This window comes from Chrysemys picta, chromosome 7 (assembly GCF_011386835.1).
Source record: "Chrysemys picta bellii isolate R12L10 chromosome 7, ASM1138683v2, whole genome shotgun sequence".
NCBI lineage: Eukaryota > Metazoa > Chordata > Testudines > Emydidae > Chrysemys > Chrysemys picta.
In genome coordinates this window covers 57970703-57997290 of record NC_088797.1, presented here as the reverse complement: position 1 = coordinate 57997290, position 26588 = coordinate 57970703, and the positions used below count along the sequence as shown (strand labels likewise).

Here is a 26588-nt window from a genome sequence, read left to right as displayed (position 1 = left end):
TTTGAGTATTTTGATTCCTGATGTCAGATTTGTGTCCATTAATTCTTTTGCGTAGAGACTGTCCGGTTTGGCCAATGTACATGGCAGAGGGGCATTGCTGGCACATGATGGCATATATCACATTGGTAGATGTGCAGGTGAACGAGCCCCTGATGGTATGGCTGATGTGATTAGGTCCTATGATGATGTCACTGGAATAGATATGTGGACAGAGTTGACATCGGGGTTTGTTACAAGGATAGGTTCCTGGGTTAGTGGTTTTGTTCAGTGATGTGTGGTTGCTGGTGAGTATTTGCTTTAGGTTGGGGGGTTGTCTGTAAGCGAGGACAGGTCTGTCTCCCAAGATCTGTGAGAGTAAAGGATCATCTTTCAGGATAGGTTGTAGATCTCTGATGATGCGCTGGAGAGGTTTTAGTTGGGGGCTGAAGGTGACAGCTAGTGGTGTTCTGTTATTTTCTTTGTTGGGCCTGTCTTGTAGGAGGTGACTTCTGGGTACTTGTCTGGCTCTGTCAATCTGTTTTTTCACTTCAGCAGGTGGGTATTGTAGTTTTAAGAATGCTTGATAGAGATCTTGTAGGTGCTTGTCTCTATCCGAGGGATTGGAGCAAATGCGGTTATATCTTAGAGCTTGGCTGTAGACAATGGATCGTGTGGTGTGTCCTGGATGGAAGCTGGAGGCATGTAGGTAAGTGTAGCGGTCAGTAGGTTTCCGGTATAGGGTGGTATTTATGTGACCATCGCTTATTAGCACAGTAGTGTCCAGGAAATGGACCGCTTGTGTGGATTGATCTAGGCTGAGGTTGATGGTGGGATGGAAATTATTGAAATCATGGTGAAATTCCTCAAGGCCAAACCGGACAGTCTCTACGCAAAAGAATTAATGGACACAAATCTGACATCAGGAATCAAAATACTCAAAAACCAGTGGGAGAACACTTTAACCTGTCTGGTCATTCAGTGACAGACCTGCGGGTGGCTATATTACAACAGAAAAACTTCAAAAACAGACTCCAACGAGAAACTGCTGAGCTAGAATTGATATGCAAACTAGACACAATCAACTCCGGTTTAAATAAGGACTGGGAATGGTTGGGCCATTACAAACATTGAAATCTATCTCCCCTTGTAAGTATTCTCACACTTGTTATCTAACTGTCTGTCTGTGCTGGGCTAGCTTGATTATCACTTCAAAAGTTTTTTTCTCTTAATTAATTGGCCTCTCAGAGGTGGTAAGACAACTCCCACCTGTTTATGCTCTCTGTATGTGTGTATATCTATCTCCTCAATATATGTTCCATTCTATATGCATCCGAAGAAGTGGGCTATAGTCCACGAAAGCTTATGCTCTAATAAATTTGTTAGTCTCTAAGGTGCCACAAGTCCTCCTGTTCTTCTTTTTGCGGATACAGACTAACACGGCTGCTACTCTGAAACCTTTCATTATGCAAGGCACTGCATTTAGCCGTATGGAGTGGAAATCCATCAACCTCATGAAAAAACTCGTACAGATACAGACAGACATCATCTTCCTTTCCAAATGCAAGCAGATGGACATCATACCAAAAGGACTAAAGGTAAAAAATCCATTACAATCTACATATCACACAGACTATGCTGAGAGACTGTGTCACACACTCTCAAAGAAACTGCGAAATCACCTGATCAGCATCCTATACAGCAAACAGGGAAAGATTAAGAATGAGCTCTCAGAACTGGATACTCTCATAAGAAACCAACCTTCCACACAAACTTCCTCTTGGATAGACTTTACAAAAACTAGACAAGCCATTTACAAGACAAACTTTGCCTCTCTACAAAGGAAAAAGGACACTAAACTATCTAAACTGCTACATGCCACAAGCAGCCACAACAGTAGTTCCCTTAACCCACCCAGCAATATTGTTAATCTTTCCAGCTATACTCTTAGCCCAGCAGAAGAGTCTGTCCTATCTCGGGGCCTCTCCTTTTGTCCCTCCAGACCCATGAATATGATACAGTTCTGCGGTGACCTAGAATCCTACTTTCGACGTCTCCGACTCAAAGAATATTTCCAACATACCTCTGAACAGCATACTAACCCACAGAATCCTCCCTACCAGCACTACAAAAAAAAGGATTCTGCGTGGACTCCTCCGGACGGTCGAAACAACAGACTGGATTTCTACATAGAGTGCTTCCGTCGACGTGCAAAGGCTGAAATTGTGGAAAAGCAACATCACTTGCCACATAACCTCAGCCATGCAGAACACAACGCCATCTACAGCCTCAGAAACAACCCTGACATCATAATCAAAAAGGCTGACAAAGGAGGTGCTGTCGTCATCATGAATAAATTGGAATATGACCAGGAGGCTGCTAGACAGCTCTCTAACACCACATTCTACAGGCCATTATCCTCTGATCCCACTGAGGATTACCTAAAGAAACTACACCATCTGCTAAAAAAACTCCCTGACAAAGCACAGGAACAAATCTGTACAGACACATGCCTAGAACCCCGACCAGGGGTATTCTATTTGCTACCCAAGATCCATAAACCTGGATATCCTGGACGCCCCATCATCTCAGGCATTGGCACCCTAACATCAGGCTTGTCTGGTTATGTAGACTCTCTCCTCAGACCCTACGCTACCAGCACTCCCAGCTATCTTCGAGACACCACTGACTTCCTGAGGAAACTACAATCCATCGGTGATCTTCCAGAAAACACCATCCTGGCCACTATGGACGTAGAAGCCCTCTACACCAATATTCCACACAAAGATGGACTACAAGCTATCAGGAACAGTATCCCTGATAATATCACAGCTAACCTGGTAGCTGAACTTTGTGATTTTGTCCTCACCCACAACTATTTCACATTTGGGGACAATATATACCTTCAAGTCAGCGGCACTGCTATGGGTACCCGCATGGCCCCACAATATGCCAACATTTTTATGGCTGACTTAGAACAACGCTTCCTTAGCTCTCGTCCCCTAACGCCCCTACTCTACTTGCGCTACATTGATGACATCTTCATCATCTGGACCCATGGAAAAGAAGCCCTTGAGGAATTTCACCATGATTTCAATAATTTCCATCCCACCATCAACCTCAGCCTAGATCAATCCACACAAGCGGTCCATTTCCTGGACACTACTGTGCTAATAAGCGATGGTCACATAAATACCACCCCTATACCGGAAACCTACTGACCGCTACACTTACCTACATGCCTCCAGCTTCCATCCAGGACACACCACACGATCCATTGTCTACAGCCAAGCTCTAAGATATAACCGCATTTGCTCCAATCCCTCGGATAGAGACAAGCACCTACAAGATCTCTATCAAGCATTCTTAAAACTACAATACCCACCTGCTGAAGTGAAAAAACAGATTGACAGAGCCAGACAAGTACCCAGAAGTCACCTCCTACAAGACAGGCCCAACAAAGAAAATAACAGAACACCACTAGCTGTCACCTTCAGCCCCCAACTAAAACCTCTCCAGCGCATCATCAGAGATCTACAACCTATCCTGAAAGATGATCCTTTACTCTCACAGATCTTGGGAGACAGACCTGTCCTCGCTTACAGACAACCCCCCAACCTAAAGCAAATACTCACCAGCAACCACACATCACTGAACAAAACCACTAACCCAGGAACCTATCCTTGTAACAAACCCCGATGTCAACTCTGTCCACATATCTATTCCAGTGACATCATCATAGGACCTAATCACATCAGCCATACCATCAGGGGCTCGTTCACCTGCACATCTACCAATGTGATATATGCCATCATGTGCCAGCAATGCCCCTCTGCCATGTACATTGGCCAAACCGGACAGTCTCTACGCAAAAGAATTAATGGACACAAATCTGACATCAGGAATCAAAATACTCAAAAACCAGTGGGAGAACACTTTAACCTGTCTGGTCATTCAGTGACAGACCTGCGGGTGGCTATATTACAACAGAAAAACTTCAAAAACAGACTCCAACGAGAAACTGCTGAGCTAGAATTGATATGCAAACTAGACACAATCAACTCCGGTTTAAATAAGGACTGGGAATGGTTGGGCCATTACAAACATTGAAATCTATCTCCCCTTGTAAGTATTCTCACACTTGTTATCTAACTGTCTGTCTGTGCTGGGCTAGCTTGATTATCACTTCAAAAGTTTTTTTCTCTTAATTAATTGGCCTCTCAGAGGTGGTAAGACAACTCCCACCTGTTTATGCTCTCTGTATGTGTGTATATCTATCTCCTCAATATATGTTCCATTCTATATGCATCCGAAGAAGTGGGCTATAGTCCACGAAAGCTTATGCTCTAATAAATTTGTTAGTCTCTAAGGTGCCACAAGTCCTCCTGTTCTTCTTTTTGCGGATACAGACTAACACGGCTGCTACTCTGAAATCTGGAATATTAGTGGCCTTGGAGCTCTGGCTTATGTGGAGGCTGGTCTTTGGGGAAAACCTTTCAAAGTCTGGTGAACTTTTAGAGGCCAGGGAAGTAATGACTTTACCTGGAATAGAAGCAACCGCTAGGTGGCACCATTGCACTTGGTTTTACAACTGAGCCATTTCCTACTGCCTGGCTAGGGCCAGATTTCCTAGTCTTTTTTACCCATGTCATCTCTGGCTCCTTGGCTCTCTGGGGCTGGGTCTCCTCCAGCAGTGCTGGCTGTGTGCGCGTGAGGGGGAGCACCCATGCCTAGCACCACCTCCTCTCCTGGGTTTGTGAAGTGGTTCTATTGACCCAGCTAGGGACAGTCAAGGCCGATTAGCCATGGGGCTTTATAGCTAGTGCTAAACTCTGTTTCAGGGACATAGGGACTCCTCCTAGCGAGGGGCAAGTTGTCTGGGCTCCTTGGATGTCCCCTCAGTGGAGGTCAGGGCTCTGGGCTTCTCAAGGATAGGGTGACCAGATGTCCTGATTTTATAGGGACAGTCCTGATTTTTGGGTCTTTTTCTTATATAGGCTCCTATTACCCCCCCACCCCTGTCCCGATTTTTCACACTTGCTGTCTGGTCACCCTACTCAAGGAGCAGGCCCATCATTGTCCTCAGGCCCCTGAATTTTGTGGGGACAGCTGGCAAGAAGGTAGCAAAGGAGAGCGCAGCAGGCTGTGTTGTAGGATTAGTGCTAAGATGGTGACTCTGTGAAGCTCCCTGCTAGTGGGTGTGAGATGGGGCTAGTGCTGCAGGTCTGATGCCCAGTCTGTGCTGGAGGGTGCTACGCAGCACAGGAGTAGGCCTCTGGGGCCTGTGTGTCTGGGCCTCTCCTGGTGTCTCCCCTCAGTGTGGCTGTGATGTGGGCAGACCTGGAGCCTCCAGTGGTGTCATGCTGAGCCAATTCTCCGCAGGCTCTGTAGTTAGAAACCTGCTTGCCCCATAGTGGGGGGATGGGTAATGCATTCCCGACACGTCGCCAGCTACACTCACCTCACCTCTGCACCATGGAGCCCCTTCTTGCCACCTTTGGCAGGTATCTGAGGCTGCTAGGGGGGGGTTGGCCTGGGGAGAGGTCTGAGCCAGCTGGTATGGCTGGGAGGACCGTGAGGGGCTCAGTGCCTGTGCTGACTGGTGTGGGAGGCACTGATAGGCTGGCACAGAGCTTTGGGGGGCTCTGCATATGCTGGCTGGTAGGTGAGGGCAGGATCTGATAGGCCAGTCACAGGGCTCATTGAAGGCTGTGCATTCCTCCAGGCTCTCCTCACTGTATTCCATGTGGACTTGCTAGCCCTTTCCCTCTCTCCTGCTCCCTGCCCAGATGCCTGTCACTGCAGCCTGCAGTCTGTCTCACTGCCTCCTTTGGGGAAGGTCAGGGGGTGCGTTGCTCTATGGGGGGCAGCCAGCCTGAGCCTGTGCCATTCCAGCTGGGGTTTGGGGTTTTCTAGTTGTGATGTCTCCCTCTCTCCCCAGTGAAGGAGCAGGATACAGTGTGACAAACAATCCCTGCCTCTCAGTGAGGGATTGCTGTGGGGAGGAGGAAGAGGGCATTACATGGGACCAACCACTGTGCCAAATTAATGGGAGCCACTGTCTGCCCCAGGAATCCTCACCAATAAACTGGAGAGGGCCAGGGACAATTACCAGATTTGCATCTCTGTGAGTAAATACCATGCCCTGTTCCTCTTCTCCAGGTCCAGGCCTCTTGGCATCCCCACTATTTAGAGGAAGTGGGGAGAGACCCAGGTAGGTTCTGGGTAGATACAGAACTTTGAGATCTCACTCCCATCTCATCAATGCACCTCTGTTAGATCCTGGTCTGTTAGGGCCTCTCTTCCCCATGCGCGCCTGAGTGGGGATCAGCTGCAGGTTCCCCTCAGCACTCTCCCTCTGTAGCGGAGGCTTCCTTGCTCGTGCTAGTGGATGGGTCCGGATTGGCTGGAGTCTGAAGATCTCAGTTTCCAGAGGAGGCCAAGGAGATGCCTGCCAGAGGTTTCGGGAGTGCGAGCACAGGATCTGGGCTGAGACCCACCAACTGGTTTCACACAGGGACACTAGATAGCCACTGGCAAGCCAGAGAAGTGCCCTGGGAAGCTCACACCAGGGCACAGAGGGTTTCCTTCTCCTTTCTTTGGGTATGTCGGTCTCTGAGCTCATTCACCAGGGAGGATAGTTTTTGGCGGTCGTGTTTAAGAGGCTCTAGTGGATGGAAGGGTCTCTGCTTTATGTGAGAGAATGTATCAGTGGTGGGGAAGGTCCCTGCCAGTCCAGAAGATGCTATGGCTTTGACTTGGCTCAATGTAGTGGCTGTTAGGTGTTGTCTCATTGTTGGAGGAAAACCAGGGACACTGCTATCAAATAAGAGAGCTGTGATCACAACGAACGGCCTTGTCGTTGTCTCCCTGAGATGACACACTGCTTGGATTCCATCTCCTGGTGGCTTTCTCTATCAGAAGCCATCCAGAACTGCTTCTCTCCCTCTCTTACCCTGCCTCCTCCCTGTGACACAATGTACCCCTGTGTCCACTCCCTACACACTAGGGTAATCATCTTTGTACAAAGACTTTGTCTTGTGAGGGATCATTTGAAAACTCATCATTTGCTGGTCACTATTGTCCTGATAAAATATGTGCGGCAACATTGTATGGGAAGTTATAAGATTACACTGTATGGTGCTCTTAACACATGGTCTGTCTCAAACAATGGAATGTGTGCTTTGCTTAGTTTGCATTTAAGCAGTAAACAAAGTCATCAAGCAGGAAGGGTGGACAAGGAAACCTCAAACAGGTGAGGAAAAGCAGCAAGGAACATCCTTCTCCATAGACCTTTGGTCTCCAGAATCTCAGCTGAAATGTTTTCCCCGGGGGAGGTAGCGGGAGAGAACGGACACTATAAAAAGGAGGGACAAACACCTTAAGGCACTCCTCTCTCTCTGTCCATCGATTCACTGCACAAGAAGGGATAAAGGAGGCAGCCATTGAACTGGAAAAGGGGTCCTGGCCTAAGACATTTGATCAGTAAGATTGTTGAGAGCAGGTGGGGAGAAAAACTTTGCTTTGAATTTAACATGGTTTGTTAAGTTAAGCATCAGTAGTGTTTTATCTTTGTTTCTTGTAAACAGTTCTGACTTTTATGCCTCATTACATGTACTCACTTAAAATCCCTCTTTGTAGTTAATAAACGTGTTTGTTTGTTCTATCTAATCCAGTAAACTGGAGCGTTGGTAAAACTCCATTTGGAGTAATAAAGTGTGCCTATTACGTCTATGAAAGAAATATGGACTTTATATGAATTTGTATTGTCCAGGAGAGGGCTGAGCAGTATAGTACACACATTTCTGGAGGGAAATCTAGGACTGGCAGTGTGCTGGGGTCAGGGCCGGCTTTTGGCTGACTCCCCCGAATCGGGCCTCGCGCCTAAGAGGGTCCCACGCCCTAAAGAAGAGCGCCTAACTTAGGCACCTTTTTAATTTTTACTCACCCGGCAGCACTCCGGGACTTCGGCAGCACTTCGGCGGCGGGTCCTTCACTCGCTCCAGGTCTTCGGCGGCATTTCGGCGGCGGGTCCTTCAGTGCCGCCGAAGACTCAGAGAGAGTGAAGGACCCGCCACTGAAGTGCCGCCGAAGACCTGACGCATCGCCGGGTGAGTCATCCCTGCCGGGGCCCCGTCGAAACTATTCAAATCGGGCTCCGCACTTCCTAAAGCCGGCCCTGGCTGGGTCACCCAACAGTATAACCAAGACTGGTAAGAGCCAAGGTGTGGCTGGCTGGCTGCAGCACACACAGACGCAGGTGGGAGTGACTTGCATGCTGGAGGCTGCTTGTGAGCAGTCCAGGCTGGAGGGTACAGCAGCAAGGCATTGTAAAGGGCACCCCCTGTTAGAGGGCAGGGGTGACACAGCTACTCATTAGTCTGGATTATACCTTGGTATGTCACACCCCCACCTCTCTCTTTTTCCCCTTCAGTTAGGGAAATTGGGGTCAAGTGACAGGTCCTTCCTTTGTGATTAACCAAAGGACCCTCTTGCCCTTGCAGGCTGGAGTAGCTGCACCAGGATAGACAGCACTCGCCACTTCCTTCATGTCTTTCTACTGAATTCCCATCCTGCTCGGAAGTGGTTTGTTCTGACAGTTTGCCATGAATCTTGAAAATCTCCATTCCTTTGGCCCCTCTAAGCCAGAGCAACTGACGCTTTGCACGCTGTTTGAGTTTCTGCAGGAGAAGCAGATGGACTCAATCCTGATGGAGAAGCATTGAAACATATGTGCACAGGTCCCCCCCCCATGGCAGACTGCAGCTCCTTCTGCAGACATGAAAGGAAATGGCTGCAAAGCTTCATCCCTGATAGGTGAAGAAGAGGAGGGAGCTGCCCCCAGGACAGTCTCTGGCATCTCCAGGTAGGAACCAGGCTGGTCAGATCCAGCCTGTCATCTTGTCACCAGCTCATGGCCATAGATTAAAGGGAAGAAGGGTTGTCACTGTGTTAACTCCAAAAGTAGCTATGGAAACAGCATGGAAAGGTGCTCTGGGATCCAGTTACTCGTCCCACAGATCCTCTAGCAGGAGAAACATCTCTTTGGGGCTAAGCAAGCCAACTCTGCCTGCTCTGCCAAAAACCCGACCCAGTCGGGCAGAGATACCAAGGCAATACAGTTAGGAAGACCATGGCAACCAGTGACATGGAGGCTCCAAAGAAGATCTATGGGATGGAGCTCTCCAGAGCAACTCAAATAGCAATTCTGACATCTCTTCCCAGGGCCCTTATGTTCAGCTAGGGTTCATGCTCAATCAAAGAGTGCCCCTAGGGAAGTATGCAAGCCACCGGGGCATGGCCAGGGTCCTGGTGCTAGAGGCCAGGCTGCATCAATAGAAGCTAAGCTTCTGAAATGTAAAACCAGGACATATTTCCCAATGGTGACATGGGGCAAGGTGGTTACGGGGAGGGATTGGCAGTTCGGAGGGGTATGAAGTTGTTGACAAAGGTCTGTGTGGAACGCTTTGGCAGCTGGGAGGTGAGCTTTATTAACCAAACTGTTGAACAGTTCAGTACCAGCCTTTTGTCTTACACTGCCCAGCCGTGGGTGGTCCTTGACAGGCCTTCAGCACACCAGAAGAACCTGCTGCTGATAGGGCCAGGATACTGTGAGGCTGGGGCCTTCGATCCGCCATGTGGAGAACCAGGAAGAAAGCTACTTAGCTATCTCACTTGTAACTCAGTGAGATCTACATGAGCACGAGGTGGTTGAAAAGTCACATCCGTCGTCCTTGAGCCAGGGTGACTCTGAAGTTCAGTCCATGCTATTTAGAGACAGGGCTGAACTGTCAGCTACTCCTCCAGCCCTAGGTGTCCCTACCAATGGAACGTGGTTCCTGCCCTGAAGTCACCTTGCTGGGCCTCCTTAGTCTCCATGGCTGGGTACCTTTCCTTCGGCTCCACCAATGAATCCCACCTCTTGACCTATGGGGACAGCACTCCCTTCCCTGCCCATTTGCAGAATGGACATGAAATCCCATTGCAAATAGCCATTCCCTATGATCCCCACCAATAGGCTTTAGTGTTGACTTGCAGAGAATCCCTTCTCCGGGTGCAGGGGGAGAGGAGAACACACGCTCGCCACTCCCTAAAACCTAGACTTTCCCCACACACTGCTGCACCCATGGAGCTGAGCCTGGCCATGAGATCTAGCTTCTGGGGTGAGAAGGGAACCCACACAAATGACGCATTAGCAGTGAGAAGGGCAAACCAAATTGTTTAGAAACAATTTGTTCAGATCAGAGTGAATATGCACACTGGAAGGTGCAGTGGTTAAAGCAGGTTGAAATGCGGGGAGCTCTCCCCACACTAGCTAGGGAGGAGGCCAGTGGGGAAGCTCTCGCTATATGCTTAGCAGCACCAACCAGTGGAAAGGGGGAGTCTCAGCTCTGCTCCTCACCCCTGGGGTGGGGGGATGCAACAGGTCCTTTAAGACAGACAGCATTTCCCTGAGCCTGGTCACAGTCCCAAACAAGAGGTATGCTGGGAATTAGTCCAAGAGATAGTTGGGTAATGTAGGGGCAGGAGATATAAAGCATGCTGGGAAAGAATACACTATATGAGCAGCTCCATTCTTTCCTGAGAGAGACTAGAAGGGAACTGGAGCTAGGGGATGTGCTGGCACCACCTGACGAAAGTCACAGATTGCGGAGGCACCCTGGGAAAGAGGGTTTGGCAGCTGCAGTTAGTGATGAACTTTGTGGGGTTTGTTAGGAGCTCCAGCGAGGGGAAGGACTTGGAGAGAAGAAAGGTGTCTCAGGCAGGGGAGCTGAGAGGGCGTGGGGGGGGCATCCAGACTGGGTGCTTGCTTCCTTCTTTGGAGCCCAGAGCAGCCCTCAGTGGGTGGGTGAAATCTGCTCTTCACACCACTGCATCAAGGGTGGAGGCTTGCACAGAGCCTCTACAGAGAGGCCGTGACCCAGAGAGAGACTAGGACCGTGTGCTTGATCTGGTCTTCTGGTACTCTGAAGAGGAGTGGCTTCAGCTCGGCCAGAGAACCAACCACAGAACATGGGCAAAGCCGCTCCAAACCAGCACAGCAGCAGGGAAAGTGAGGTGGCCTCTGCATTCCCACGGTGGTACGGTCAGACCGGGCTACACTGAACTACTTTGTCTCAAATGCACTATTTTATAAAAACTTGTGCTCTCTCTTAAATGTCCACCCTGGAACTGGATTATGTTCTCATTTATAGCCATGTAAATCTGGATTAGTTTAATTGAGTAGCTTCTGATTACGTCAGGTTGACTGGGCTCTGCTAGAGCAAGAATAGCCTGTGGTTATTCCATGGCAGACACGAAGGGAACGGAAGTACTGAGGGCCGCCCGTGTGAGTCCCAGAAATGGTTACTGTGTGAAAATGGATAAGGCACTTGAAGCCAAAGGGGTTTCTACCTCTCCTCGTTGGGAGGAGACATCTCAGCAGAGTCCCCGCCCCTCTATGGCACCTGTGGCAGCTGCACATGTGGAAATGCCAGCAAGCATGTACTGTGTTGCTCGCTGTCTGTTAACTGAACTGAGCTGCTGAAAATGAAGAGGCACCAACACCATGTGCCCAGCCAGCAGATGGCTGGCTCCTGGGCCATGCTTCAGGAACCTCTGCTCTGAGACGACAGCATCAAAGGGCAGGGGCACCTCATTTGTCAGTTTTTAAACAGCTTCATACTAATCCATTGGGAAAGGCAGGGGTTGCCCCCTCTGCACATGTGCAGATTCCTTATGACCCAGTGGAAGCAAGAGTGATCTGTACAACCAACCTGCTTCTGCTGTGGTGCCAGGCCCCACCAGCTCCTCCTAGACTCTGCCCAGCACAGCATGTAGGTGCCACGCCTCTAGCAGCTCCCGCTGTGGCAGCTGTCCTCAAAGGGCGCATCCCTCAGGATGGCCGGGCAAGGCAGTGTAAGTTCATGGAGGCTCTGCCTCTATTAAGAGTTGGGTGTGGGTGTAGGAGGGGGAATCCAGAAGAGCCGAGGTCTGGTTCCCTCCCAGCCCACCCAGTCTATAGCACCATGGACCTGAAACCCTGCAGGGACCCCCAGGAAGGGGCTTCCATTAGTTCATGGGGGAAAGCTTGGTATAGTTTCTCCTTAATGCCCCCTCCCAAGGTGAGGAGACAGCCATGGAAATGGACAGTTCTGCAAGGGATCCTGGGAGTTAGGCCACTGGCACTGTGTTCTCAAAAGATGGCCGGAGCATTTGAATTGCAAACATGGAGGAGAAAGACGGCTCAGGCACATGTTGGGGCCCCCATCCCTTGACTTTGCTTAGATGACACTTCCCCTTCTGTTACTGGGCCCTCACCAAGAACTGGCGTCTCATAAACAGCAGCCCTCTTGCGGACTCTCCTCTTTCACAATGTGGGTTTGATTTGGACCCTTTAGACACGGTCGCTGGTCTTTCTTTTCCCCACGTTCTCAACTTGTGCGCGCAATAACCAGACAGACGGAAACCTCTAACGGGACTGCTCCAACTTTCATTTTATTGTTGAACATGGAATTCAGGGGCAGAGAGGCGGGTGCACAAAAGAGGTCAATTTGTTGCAAAAGGAAAAAAAAGGGATTCTTTGGATGTACATTGGCAAAGGAATTCCTACCCGAGTGGAAATGACTTAAGCAGTAAAGCGGACAGGCTGAATGCTCCACCGTGGTGGACATGCTTGGCTTTTCATCTGTAAGGTCTACTTCATGGATTATCCCACGTACAAAACAAAAAGGTGTGTTATATATATATATATTTATTTGTGTGTGTATATGTGTGTGTTATATAACACACACACATCCTACATCCCTACAACTCCCGATCCCTAAGGGGTTCAATTACTTGGCCATGCATATATCTGCAGTATAAAAATGTATTGCCGGCTGAGACAGTACTTTCCTGACTGGTGGCCTGTGAGACTGGCCATATGATAAATAAATGGGTGAGATGCCTCAAAATGAAATCTGACCACTCACACCTGTGGGTGTATCTGTGTTCTCAGCCAAGCATTGAGTAGCTGCGCCACTTTGTCTGGGTCCCTGGCTGCTTCCTACAGCTGTGCCACCTGGCTGCCTATGCTTTAAACAGGGCTTTTGTGCCAGGGAAGGGCAAGGACAACTATCACACCAAGTGGAGGGGGGAAGGGGCAGATTGACATATGCTCAGTTCTGCTGCCCAGGAGCCAAACTGAATGTCACAGGTTCCTGTTTCCCAGTGGGTCTTCCAATGAGCAGTTTCTGTTGCTTTACCAAAAAAAAAAAAAAAAAAAAAAAAACCAAAAAACAAAAACAGTCAAAATTCACCATACGATAGTTAGACAAGTCTTCACAGAGGTCCATCTGTCTTTCTCTCTCCTGCAGGGCGTACGCTGTTGTAGGGCTAAAGGTCTCCTTTCATCAGGCTAAGGTCGAGTCCCTGGTTGGTGGAAGGTGGCCCTTCATACGGGCCTGTCCACGGCATATTGGCAGGGGCTCAGGTTGGAAGCTGCCGTCTGAACCGCTGGGTAGGTGAAGTTGGCATGCTGCTTGGCCTTCAGCCTCAAGCTGGCCAGGCTAGAGTTGCACGTGTCCCTGTACATGTAGGGGCTGGCGGTGGAGGCATAAGGGCAGGCACTGGATGAAACGGCAGAGTTGAGGCTTGGGCTGTTGAGGTTGTTGATGTTTCCCAGGTTGTTGAGGCTGGATCCTGGCACGCCAGTCACTGCTGAGGGGACCATGGAGGAAGGCATGGTCATGGAAGCAATGGAACTGGGAGGGGAGAACATGGGCTGGGAGGAGAGGGGGCTGACATTCATGGAGTTGAAGAAGGGGAAGCTCTTGGCTGACAGGGGGCTGGTAGCAAGCCCTTTGGTAGCCCAGTTGTTATACGAATAGCCGGAATACATGTCATCATAAGGCTGCATCAGTCCATTGAACTGAGCTCCAAAACTGTTCTTACAAAGCTCTGCCTGCTGGTTCCTTTCTCGTTTCCTCCACTTGGCTCTGCGGTTCTTAAACCAGACCTGCAAGACAAGGGGAGAGGGGGAGGGTCATTCCAGTTATTAATGAGGAAGCCTCTGCCTTTGTCAGTCATCCCTCCTTGTACCAACATGGACATCAGGACAACTGAGTACATCTGGAAAAGGACAGGCTGAAGTGAGCGAGGAGCTTGTAACTAGGAGTGATTAGATAGAATTAACCAAAGAAAACTTTGGCTGAATAGCAGGAAAAGTTACTTAACAGGGGTATGGTAGGCTGTGGCATGGTCTCCCAAAGGGAGCTGGTGGGAGCCCCCTCACATAGCCCCCCTAAAACCAGAACAGAGAACTGGAGCATGCAGTACAGGGAGAATCCTGGGACTGTGTAGGTGACCTAGCAGGTCCTTTCACATTCTAACGTCCATGATTTGCAGTATTAATGTAGTCCTGTACATTTGTGTACATACCCTGTTTCCACAGCTATCAGAGAGAGACTGGACCCTACAGGAGTGGAAAATTCAGCAGACTCCCTTGACATCCCCCTTCTGGTTTCTGTTAGTTTAGTCTGGTTCTCTGTCGCTAGTGGAGATCAGCTGGAGATTCTCCATGGGGATTTCCACCAGGACAGGGGACCTCAAACTGGGCTGGACTACAACTTACTAGAGAGGGTGCCTCACAGACCCTCCCTGCATGGCCGTTTGCGATCATGTGACCCACCTTGCCTTCCATTCTTGATCACACAACAAATACAGCAGTTGCTTACATAGGAAAATATTAGGAAAATACTTTGTGTATTTTTAACTGTGATCTAGCAGCTAGGAGCCAGTATCGTATGACTTTGTAGATCTTCATAGACCAAGAGCAAGTGCTCTGAGGTGCATGGTTTGAGAACTGCTGCACTAGGGGAATTCACACTTCTTTTTGTCTGTATCTCAAAATCAGTTTGATTTTGTGTTATTAATCTTTTGTATTCATTGGAAGGTGATGAAAGATTAGTTTTGCTGGGATTCTTCAAAGACAAATAACAAATGTAAAAATAACCCCATAGGAAATACATTAAAATGTTGACTGAAGACTATTAATGGGACACTGTCAAAAACCCTATTTGAAACTATTTTTTTCTTAAGTTACTAGTAATACCTCAGTTTAAAAATATAATTAATTTTGCCATTGATGCACTTTGTTTTGTTTTGGCATTTCTGTCAGCTTGGATGGTGAAATGACTGGTCCGTTTCACTCCTGGGTTCTTATGTTGTAGCCCAGTGTAGTTGCTTAGTATGGATTTAAACCACTTGACAAGTTCCCTCTCTGAGAATCGTAATTCCACCGCTGCCTACTCCAAGCATTCAAAAATCATGAGTCAGAACCCAAAATATCATGTGTCTTAAATTATAATTTTGAAAAACTGTCACTTTGTTTTGTTTTTTGCCTGCCATCTGATTTCCCCCCCCCACCCCACCTTAGGGGGAAGCCACACATTTCCAACTTGTGTGGGATCATGTTGGGTTCAAAATTCAATCACAGAAATGCAACTTCCCTGTTTGCAAATACCACCTACCCTCTTGTATCCCTTGGGGCCATTCTAGCCCTCTCTACCTCTTCCCTAGCTAGACACGGTAGGCAGCTGCCCCACACACATGCTCCCTTTTCTAGTATGTATGGAACTGGAGAAAGAGGGTCAGACTTCAGGGGAACCTAGTGTGATGTTTGTTTATACTGCTTAGAGTTCAGTAGTTCCCTCATATTGACCCTGAGAGAAGTGTAATCGGGTGCGGGTCACTTGCCAGGATTATCTGGTGTATCTCACTTAATCATTATTGCAGGGGCCTCAGACATTGGTGCACCTCGGTCCCTCCTCTTCTCTGCCTGTGGCACACAATAGTCTAGTCTCCTGTGGGCTGTAATACTTCGGTCTAATTTCAGTTGTTGGGTTTAGCATGTGGGTGGTAGAGGTGGCCTGTGATATACAGGCAGTCGGTAGCTGATCTGGGGGGCCCTTCTGGCCTTCAACTCTATGACTGTATTTAAGTTTGGGATGATACTGAGGGCTCAGAGATGGATGCTGGGGCTAGGCTGCTACCACACAAACTATACAGCCTCAGCATGCAACACTGGCCTCTCAGTCTGCTCAATATAGATCTCTTTCCTACAACTCTGGCTGTCTGCAGCATCCCCTTCAGTTTCCTACACGTCATGTTCTCTCACTCTGCCACCCATAGGCCCTTTCATCCTCAGTCTGCCTCCCGCTATCCATGTGTCCTTTGACTCCTAATATCGCTTCCTGTCCTGTTCCTTAGCTCCCTCTCTGCTGTCCCCACTGCCCCATTCCAGCATCTCCACAGCTTCCTGGCTCTTGCCTGGCCTCACCTGGTGACTAGGGGTATGTCTACACTGCAGTTAGACACATGCGGCTGGCCCATGCCAGCTGACTCAGGCTCGGGCTAAGGGGCTGTTTAATTGTGGTGTAGACATGCAGGCTCGGGCCTGCGAGGTGGGAGGATCCCAGATCTTGGGATGCAATCTGAGCAGGAAGTTCTACACTGCAATTAAACATCCCTTCAGCCTGAGCTGGTGTCAGCTGGTGCATACCCTAAAAGGCCACCATTTTCCCTCAGAGCATGGCTTCAGCCTCATTGGTAATCATGAGAAATGGAGTCCATCTTTGCAGTGGGCAATCTCATACCCATACACACACTCACAAGGGGCATGTCAGCCAACTTGTTGAGGGCAGCATGCAATTCAGTCTCATTGACGGGCGACAGGGGCCCTTCCGGATAAGGGAACGGATTTGTGAGAGGAAGTCAGAAATGGGAAATTCATTCAAACCCTTAAAAAAAAAAATGTAACCACCTAAATGTCATGAGATTCACGCTAGAATCATGAGAGTTGGCAGGATTTCCCTTTAAAATGTGACACCCCTGCTTTTCTGGGAACTAATTCTCACCAGGACAGAGAAACCTGAAGTCTGCACCAGAGGAAAGGGCCACATCAGGACAGGAAGAGTAAAGAGGAGGGGGAAAGACAAGGGAAAGGCAGAAACATAGGGCATAGGCAGGGTAAGAGTCCAGGGGATGAGAACATACAGAGGGAGATGAAGCAGGGGCATGGATAAGCGTTGTGGTGTTAATCTGTAGTCCCAGCTGAGATCAGAGCCCTGCCATTACCTACACTTAGCGAGACAGGCCTGCCCCAAAGAGCTGACAGTCCAAATAGACAAGCTAAAGGTTGAAAGGCGAGAATGAAGGTCCGGAGAGAAGTGACCAGCCCATGGTGGCACAACAGGCCAGTAACAGAGCAAGTTATAGAGCCCAGGTGTCCTGTCTCCCAGGCAGGGCTTAACGTGCATCTGGTGGAAAGGGGGTGCAGACCCACAAATGAAATTTCAGGTACATCTACACTATCGTGCAGTAGTGTAGACGCTCCCTACAGTGAGAGAAGGGGTTTTCCCATCAATGTAGTTAATCCGCCACTCCAAGAGGCAGTAGCTAGGTGGATGGAAAAGTTTGTCCAACATGCTAGCTGTGTCTACACCAGGGGCTAGGTTGGGGTAATTTTTAGGTGTAGACCCAGCCTTCTACAACTACAACTCCAGCCATGTCACTGAGACGTGCACATGTCAGCCCGGGAAAACCCCCACTGACTGGCTACATTCGCCATTGCCCCACCTCCTGGGCAAGAGCAGCCAATCAGAGCTGCTGCACCAAGCAGGCAGAGCTGACACATTCTTACAGGAGGGGAGCAGGGAGCAGAAATTGACCAGCAGCTCAGGATGGCTCCACTCCCCCATCTCCCAACCTCCTCCCTTCTCTGCAATATCCAACCTGGGAAAGGAGAAAGAGGTGAAGAGTAGAGATGAGGCTGGAAAGGAGAACTGAGGGGGAACTGGACAGAATTTGGAGGTTGGGAGGACAGACATGCTGGGCATGGGACAGGTAGATGTGGGGATCAGAGCTCCTGCAGCGGCAGCCAAAATCCCCTTACCCAATACATTCAGGAGCACGGGAAACACTAAATGTGTCTGTGTCTCATACTCACACGCTCCCACTCACAGAGCATGGGCAAGGGGAGTTCTGCAGTCAAAAAACAGACTGAAAAACACAGACTTTTTTTTTTTTTAAATCATGAGTTTTGGATCAATCTCCTGATTTTCTAGTGTCCGACTCATGATTGTTGAACCTTTGGGGTTGGCCTCTGCTCCTTCCCTCCTCCCCACTCCATCCCTGCAACACCTGGTCTGGGAAAGGGGACCCTGCTGCAGCCCCTACACCCCAGGCCTGTGAGATAGGGGTGAAGGGCTCCAGGGAGCTGCAGGAGGAGCGGAGATGAGGCTGATGGGGCAGCATTGATGTGGGACAGGAGGACAGGCAGATGTGATGTCACTTCCATTTGTGTAGGAAATGACAGACTGTCCCTCCCCACTTTTTCCAGCCTGCTGTCAGGCCCATGCCCTGGCCACTGGGCAATGCTGTCCCAAGGCAGAGGAAGCATTGAGACACAGTGAAATGGACAGGGAAGAGGAATGGGGGATGAGCACTGAGGAGGGGGGAACAAGGCCTGGGATAGGGATGAAGGCAAAAGAGGGGATTGGCAGTGGTGGGGGGACAGGGGATCAGGATGGTGAGGCAGAGCAAAGGGGGCATTTCCTGAACTGAGTAATGGCTTCTCCTCTGTATTGGGTGAGATTTCTTCCCCAGGGTCCTCTGACCCTGAGCAGCCCAGGGAGACTTTTCTTTCCTGGGGGCCAGAGCACAGGACAGATGTCTGTTTTTATATGGAACTGGAGGAATGTGGGCAGTTCTCTGCCTGGGAAGGAGCCTGCCATCAATCATTCTCAAGGAAATCAAGTGAGATTTCCCTCTCAAACACCTGCCAGAATGATGGTTCTTGTGAACTTGCACTGAATCCAAGATGGCAGCCTGCAAGGTGTCTGCAGCTGGGGCCTGTTGGGCACTGAGAGCAGAGCTGGGTGGAATTGATGTGCTGGAGAAGCCTCTAGTGCCCTTGGCTCTCTGTTAAAGGCAGGTTCTGGGTTGGTTTGGTGGCTGGCTGCAGAACTGGTCTCGGGACCCCTCCTCCCCCCAAGCTGTGGCTGTGTTCAGAGACTGTGGAGCGGGAGATTGGCAGCCATACCCGGACTCGTGCCTCGGTCAGGTTGGTCCAGACTGCTATCTCCTCCCTGGTGCTCATGTCTGGGTAGCGGTTCCTCTGGAAGGTAGCTTCCAGTTCCTGGAGCTGCTGGCTGGTAAAGTGAGTCCGCTGCCTCCGCTGCTTCTTCTTCAGGGAGCCGTCCTCGGGGTTGGAGTCATCAGTCTGGTTCTGCTGGGACTTCTCTGTGTCTGTGAAATGCAAAGGCAGGTAACCTGTCACAACGTAGCCCTGGGACTCCGGCACATGCCTCGGTCCCCAGGACAGTAACTTCCCCAAAGCTCAGTGGCTTGGCATGCAACTCTTTCTCATTACCCTGGTGCTACCTGCTCCAGGCTTCCGGCCTGCATCTCTGAGTCCCAGGACTCCAGGGCACCTCATTCCTGGTGCATGTAATCCAGGCACACATGAAAGTCACCTGCCTTCCCTCCCTAATGCAGCCAACAGTGGTAACTATGTAGGGCTTCAGGAGCAGGCAGCATCCTATTAGACTAAACGCTTCTCTCATCAGCCCAGCCTTACAGCCCCACCCACCTCTAGGTGTAAGAGGAGGCAAAAATCTACTCCTTGTTTACACACAACTTGCACTGTTTTAAACTGACGGGTGGACTCTTGTTTTCATTTGAGTAGCTTATTGTAATGTACCTTAAACCTGTTCCTAACTGACTTAGGCTAAATTGATATAAGCCTGGGTTGAACAGATTTTAAAGTGTTCACTTAGTGTTTCTTATGCTTGCTTAACTAAAGCAATTTTCAATCACACCGTTTAGCAAAGTCCACAAATCAGGAAGAATGCCAAAGGAGAAAGAAAATGGACAAAGGAGTCGGTGGGAGCCACATGGGAGAAACGTTAGTCACGTCATTTATTGCCATTCTGGAAAGCACCTGGGTACCGGGGTGATGGCTGCTGTATAAGAGCCAGGATAGAATAGAACTGTCAAGCCCTGGCTTGAGGGAACAGCAGAGACAAGAGGGGAGGGGAGCCAATCTGCCAGGATCACAAACTGAGGCTCCTACAGTAAGTGGAAGCCGCAGATGAAAGTAATGACTTTCCAGGATACTCCGTTCAATTTTACTTCGATTTAACAGGCACATACATACATACATACATAATGGATATGACATCTTGGCCTCTCTTGAACTTTTGTCATGGAGAATGGCCAGGTTATGAAAGATTCCCCCACCCCATTGCCATGTCCCTTACAAGTGAATACTCTTTCCCCATTCTCTACTCAGTGGCCATCTAGAAATCCCTTCTATTGGATTTGTAGACTTCAAGGTCAGAAGGGACCACTGTGATCATCTAGTCTGACCTCCTGTATAACCCAGGCCAGAGAACTTTCCCAGAATAATCCCTAGAGCAGCTCTTTTAGAAAAACATCCAGCCTTGATTTTAAAATTGTTAGTGATGGAGAATCCACCACAACCCTTGGTAAATTGTTCCCATGGTTAATTACTCTCCCTGTTAAAAATTTACACCTTATTTCCTCTCTGAATTTGTCTAGCTTCAACTTCCAGCCATTGGATCGTGTCAGACCTTCTTCTGCTAGACTGAAGAGATCATTAGAAGTATCTACATGGAGAACAAATATTTAATAGACTGTAATCAAGTCACCCCTTTAACTTCCTCTTTGTTAAGCTAAATAGGTTGAGCTCCTTGAGTCTGTCACTATCAGGAAGTTTTCTAATTGTTTAGTCATTCTTGAGGCTCTTCTCTGAGCCCTCTCAAATTTATCAACATTCTTCTTGAATTATGGGCACCCGAACTGAATACAGTATTCCAGCAGTGGTTGCACTATTGCCAAATATAGACGTAAAATAACCTCTCTGCTCCTACTCCAGATTCCTCTGTTTATGCACCCGAGGATCGCATTTGCCCTTTTGGCCACAATGTCACATTGGGAGCTCATGTTCAGCTAATTATCCACCATGAACCCCAAATCTTTTTCAGAGTCACTGCTTCCCAGGACAGTGGCCTACATTCTTTAGTCCAAGATGTATACCTTTGCATTTAGCTGTAAACCCTAGTATTCCCACTCATATCCAGTGAAGATAAATCAGTTAAAAAAAAACAGAATATTTTCAAATTGTAAATCTCCTCTTTATATTGTATAGGTGCCTCATAATTCAAGCCTTGAAGACAAAAACAACCCCAGCAGCCATATTCTTCCCTGCATTGAAGCCAGTGGGACTACGTGCCCTGTGAATCGGGACAGAATTTGAACACAAAATTGTCTCTGTTGAGAGACAACAGAGTGTTTTAATCGTGTGCAGGGATAATCCACCTCATGGAGTAACAGTGTGAGGAGAAAAAAGCAGCATGCATTAAAAATCTTCTAGTATGAGCAAAGATCTAGAAAGATCGCATAACCAAAGAATAAGTATTGGAGAGTACTGGAACTCAGCAATTGCTAGTTAGACATATTTGATTTGGAGGGCACATTTTAAGAGGTTCAGTGCATGACACAGAGGGCACCAGAGGGGAAAGTTGATGGCAGAAGAACATGATGCAGAAAAAGAGGATCCTTGATGGACCAGGTGGTATCCTGGGTGGATCAAAGGGACAATCCATCCACCAAGAGATTAGCAGAGAGGATCATTCAGAATGGGCTACCATGGTTGCAAATCTCCAATAATGGAGAGGCCATATAAGAAGAAGATGAGCAATAAAGATAATATTCCGTTACAGGCTGGAGAATGATATTTTGGGGGTGGGGAATAAATAAATAAATAATCATGGCTTTATCCCCTCTTCGATCTAGAGGCCTGAGGAAATGTGTTTAATTGAAAACCCAGTTTTCCACTGAAGTCCCCCCCCCCCATTTTGTTTTTTAAATGGAAATTTTTCAACCAATCCTAACCATAACTGATTACAACACTATTGAACTGGGGGAGGAATCATAACAAAAACTAACGCTGACACTCAACTTCAGGTGGGGGGATTAAAAAATTGATGCAAGTCCAAGCACAACAAACTTGGCAAAGATGTTACTTATCTATATAGAGCTATAGCGATCTGTCTAATCACACAGAAAAATAGGAAGGCAGGAAGAAATACAGTAAGATATAATGGCAAGGTAACAAAGGTTATTCAAATTCAATGGATATTCTTTAGAAAATGGAAATTCAGCCCTAGTGAAGCCAGCAGAATGGAGTATATTAACTATGGCTGGTAAAATATAAGAAAGAAATTAGGAAGGTTTAAGAATGAATTTGAAGGGTAAATAGCCAAAGATACGAACTGGTAACAATAATTTCTTTAATTATAGCTGCAGCAGGAAACTTGTGAGAAAAATCAGTGGGTCTGTTGAATTAGTAGAGAGTAAAGTGAGCAATTAAGGAAGGTAAGGACACTGCAGAGAAATCAGATCATTTATTTGCAGGCTCTACCACTGAGGATGGTGGGGGGGAGAGAGGATAAGAGGGACTTATTAAGGAGCCCACTGGTCCAATAGATTCTCTTCTTGCATGGGAACTAAATTGGGTGCTCCTCTCTACCCTTCTTCATTTAAAGAGCAAAAAGGCACATATAATGAAATGGAAAGGCAACTCATGTAAAATTGACCAAGGGAAATACCTTTTTACAAACTGCATATTTAGCCTGCGGAACTCCATGCCACAGGATATCACTGAAGTTAGTAGTGAGTCAAAAAAGGACTGGACACTTATCTCGATAAGCGTGAAAACACCTGCAGTTACATCATTAGGATATAATAAACACTTATGCATCATGTTATAAGCCAACCACTAACTGACAGAGTTTAGAAAGTTTATGCCATAATAGTTCATTAGTGGGTTCTTTGTCCCTTCCTCTGAAGTGTCTGGTTCTGGCTCTGTTAGAGATGGACTTTGGTCTGACTTGGCAATTCCCATATTTCCATTCTTTCTTTGCTTGTCCTCTAAGAGAAGTTGTGCATATGGTGCTATGCATATTCTTGTTGGCTGGTTATATGACAGTAGCACCTAACTAAATCAGGCCATTCTGCTAGGCCCAGTCCCTGTCCCAATCAGCTTCTGCTTTTACTAATCCCCAACTCTTTCCTGTGGTATCCCATTGCTGCACAAACAGTAGGGCCGTCTATATGTCATTGCTGTGAAAATCCGCCTCTAATTACTTTTGAGAGACACAATGGAGGAAAGTATCATTTAGGCTGCAAACAGCCTTTGTCAAGGAGCAAATCCATGGCCCAGGTTGGAGGAGCAATGTCTGGATGAGAGGGAATTAGCTGATGTGAATACAGCCTATTACTAGCAAAGTGAACTAGTACAGGAAGGAAGAGGAGTCCCATATCCAACCTGAACCTTCCAGGCAAATGTGTCTCAGTGTTAATGTGTGAACTGAGTGCTGGCAAAAGACACCGCATTGATCCCCTGGAATAGGGATGTTCTCTACTGATCAACAGCACAGGCAGTGGCAATATAGGCTTCCCTCATGCTACCCCACCAGCCACCTCTTAAGGATGGGAGGTTAGTTCTCTCCATTGCCCATTTAACCCTTGGCCTCTCAGCTGCATTTAAGAAGAAGGGGGCATGTCAATAGGCATAGACAGCTGACCATTAGGAAGCCAAGTGAGACCCCCAAATATTCAACATAAACACCTAACCAAACATCAGCTCACGACAGCCAGACATGGTTTGGCAGTGGAGGAAGGCTCCATGCCCCATCATCAAACCTCAGGCTCAGACAGCTTCTTCAGCTAATGTTGTTTGAGACTATGAAAAATGCTGAAGATGTGTATTCAAAAGGTGGAAATATGTAGTACCTAAAAATAGACCCACAGGAAACTGCTGTACCCTTGTGACACTCTAAGCACTGCTATAATTATCTAGATGTGGGGACACTGCCCATTTCCTGAGGGCTCTTTGGAAGCAGATGAATTTCTCTGGCCCCCATTGAGTTGATGCTCTTTGACAACAACACGTGCTTTTAATGTGTATGTTACAGTTGTGGTTCCAATGGAGACTATATTCTTATTCCTCTGGTCTGAACCAATGTCATAGGAGAGGGACTCAGCTCTTGTTGGCCTCTGAACAGATTAAAAAGGGAATGATGGTAGATGCCATTTCTGAGCACGAAAGTAATGATCTGACTATCCACGAGGGGACAATATTCAGTTTAACCCTCATTCATTTTGTTAGGTCTGAAACCCTTCACAGAGAGAAGCACGGGTGTAAGAGCCTGCTTGTGAGAGTCAATGGTAAAACGCCACCAACTTCCAAAGGAATTGATGCTAAGGTAGTAATGATGTGCCCCAATCTGCAGCCTTTGCTCAGAATGCCTACTGAGGGCAGGAGAAGCTTGCAATGCATGGGACATAGAGGGATGGTGTAGACATATAGCCCATGAGCAGTGTGCTTTATCATCCTTAGTCTCAGAAAATATCTGACTTTGTCACCATCTAAGCCCAAGGCATCATCACCTTTGAGCAGGGGTGCAAGACTGTCCAGGTAATTGTGTGGAACCCAAGGAGATAAGGGGAATCCTAGTCCTAATCTTACAAATCTCAGCACACATCTGCAGAGCAGCATGCCCAGTGCCCTTAGTGCCCTGTTCACAGTGCCCCACTCCCAGAGGACAGAAGCTCTTTACTACCAGCTAATGGTTGCAAGTGGCTTCTGCAGAGCAAACTTCCCATGGTGGTATAGTATTGCCAGGGGAGCACCATGCTTCAGGGAAAACACCTTCCTTCCCATTCTTGCTGGCCCTGGCTTCCCCTGTGTGGTGTGTGTAGGGAAGGATTTTCGGCATGGCAGAACCAAGAGAGGATCGTGCTGTGTAGCTGGAAAGGAAGTAGAGGGCGCACTAAACACCCACTGATTAAACCTCACAGCTGCCCAGGACACTGATCATTGAAGCTTAAGAATTTAGTCCTATCTGGTAGCTGGGGCAACCAAGCCCCAGAGCAGGTGAAGTGACTTGCCTGAAATCACAAAGCAAATCAGGAGCAGAATCCTGAATGGAAGTCCTGAATCCCCATCCCCAGTTCCAACCAGTACCCACAGCTGATTAGTTGCAACAGAGTGTGCATCTCCAAAGGCAGCAGGGTAGTTAGTCTTTGCACTGGGGAGAAGGTGCTCATCTGGCCAAGGTTTTTCAACTGAGGAGGAATGGAACTGGGCTCTTGCAAAGAGAGGGGCCAGCCAATTTAGAACAAGGTAGAGAAATAGTGACATCATGGGGAGGCAGCTACCAGGTATGAGGGTAAAGAGAGAGAAAGGTAACTGGAAACAACAATTTGAGTAGAAGAAAAACTAAGGCCAGGGAACAATAGGTTAGAAGAAAGGAGGGATTCAGACTGTCTAATATAAATTTGATTTTAGGACTGTTCTGTTCGTTATGCCAGTGGCTGCAAACTAGAGAGAGTAAGTAATTAGCATGCTGAAAGAGCATGCTCTGGGTATCTGCCCAGACCTCTAGCAGGGGTTGTGCACTCTGACAAACCCCAAGATGATAAATGGCTTTTGTGGCTCCGATATAAACAATTTCCCTTTACACCGAGATTCTAGACTCCTTTGAAACGGGCTCCCGAGATTTAAAGCGTGGTCATGAAAAGGGGGTTGAAAGGCTGTGCCGGGAAACTGGATAGCGAGGTTTTGGCTACAAAGGAAGTATCAAGGTGCTAATGACAATTGGTAACACCTGGCCAGCAGGTCAGGGAGGCATGGAGACACACCTCGCTGGGATGCTGGAGAGGATAGGTAGGTTGAGAGCACGGGCAGAGGGGAAGGAGGAGGTTTTCATCTCACTTAACCAATATTTGCACTTCAGTTTAAGGCTCAGCCAGCCCTGCTGTCTCTATCTAGGCGCTGCTTAGCTTTGATGATTGTGTGATTTCCCTCCCCCCCCCCCCCTTATTTTCTACCCAAGGCCAAACAAACGGTGCTTAATGAAGATACGTTGGGCTAACTGCGCAGGCTGTTCAATTAGGGGGGATTACTTTAGGGGCACCAGCCAGAGACAGCTGGTCCCTTGGGAGGTGGGATTAGGAGAGAAGGAACCGTCTGGGCCAGTCAAGGCCCGCAGGAATTGCTATTCTATCGCGGAGGGAGCGCGGGCTGGTCCCATGGAAGGGAGAGTCCGGAGCCCTCGAGGGGGCAGATAGTTGGGGGCGGTGCTTGTGGGGCCAGGGGCGCGGAAGGATCGGGGACCAGGGGGTGGGGAATGTCCCGGAGAGCAGAGAGTGGGATAAATGTGTTGTTTAGAGGCTGAGCTATTGCGGTGATGAGTTCTGCCACTTCTGTACAGCGCAGATTTGGTGCTAATCAAACATGGGGCAGAGCAAACAGCGCGCTGGCCGCTGGCTCTGCTTGTTGGCTACGTGGCACTCGCTGGAGTTGCAGTTAGGGGCACGGATCGCTTTGCACGGCGCTCTTCCACGGGTTCCCCGGTCCCCTGGCACTGGCCTGTGTAAACCGAGCCGGAGCAGCGAGAACTAAACAGGAAGCTGCTGACGCTCCAAAACCAGCTCTGGCCGATAAGAGATCGGTGCACTCTGACTGAAAACAACCAGATGGGTTACCTGGGAACCGTGCA

The 26588-nt window shown here is 48.4% G+C and overlaps 1 protein-coding gene across 2 annotated transcripts in view; it reads right to left on the bottom strand.

Annotated features, from left to right (window-relative positions):
- Positions 1-12428: 12428 nt before the first annotated feature.
- The window catches only part of PITX3 (paired like homeodomain 3), a 39331-nt gene continuing 25171 nt past the window's right edge, over positions 12429-26588 (bottom strand). For both annotated transcript variants that reach the window (XM_005285531.4, XM_065551575.1), the window contains 2 exons: positions 19040-19245; positions 12429-13954 (listed from right to left, as the gene is read on the bottom strand). In XM_005285531.4, the coding sequence (XP_005285588.1) occupies positions 13391-13954; positions 19040-19245 (770 nt within the window). In that variant the 3' untranslated portion in view covers positions 12429-13390. The remainder of the gene's footprint in view (positions 13955-19039; positions 19246-26588) is intronic.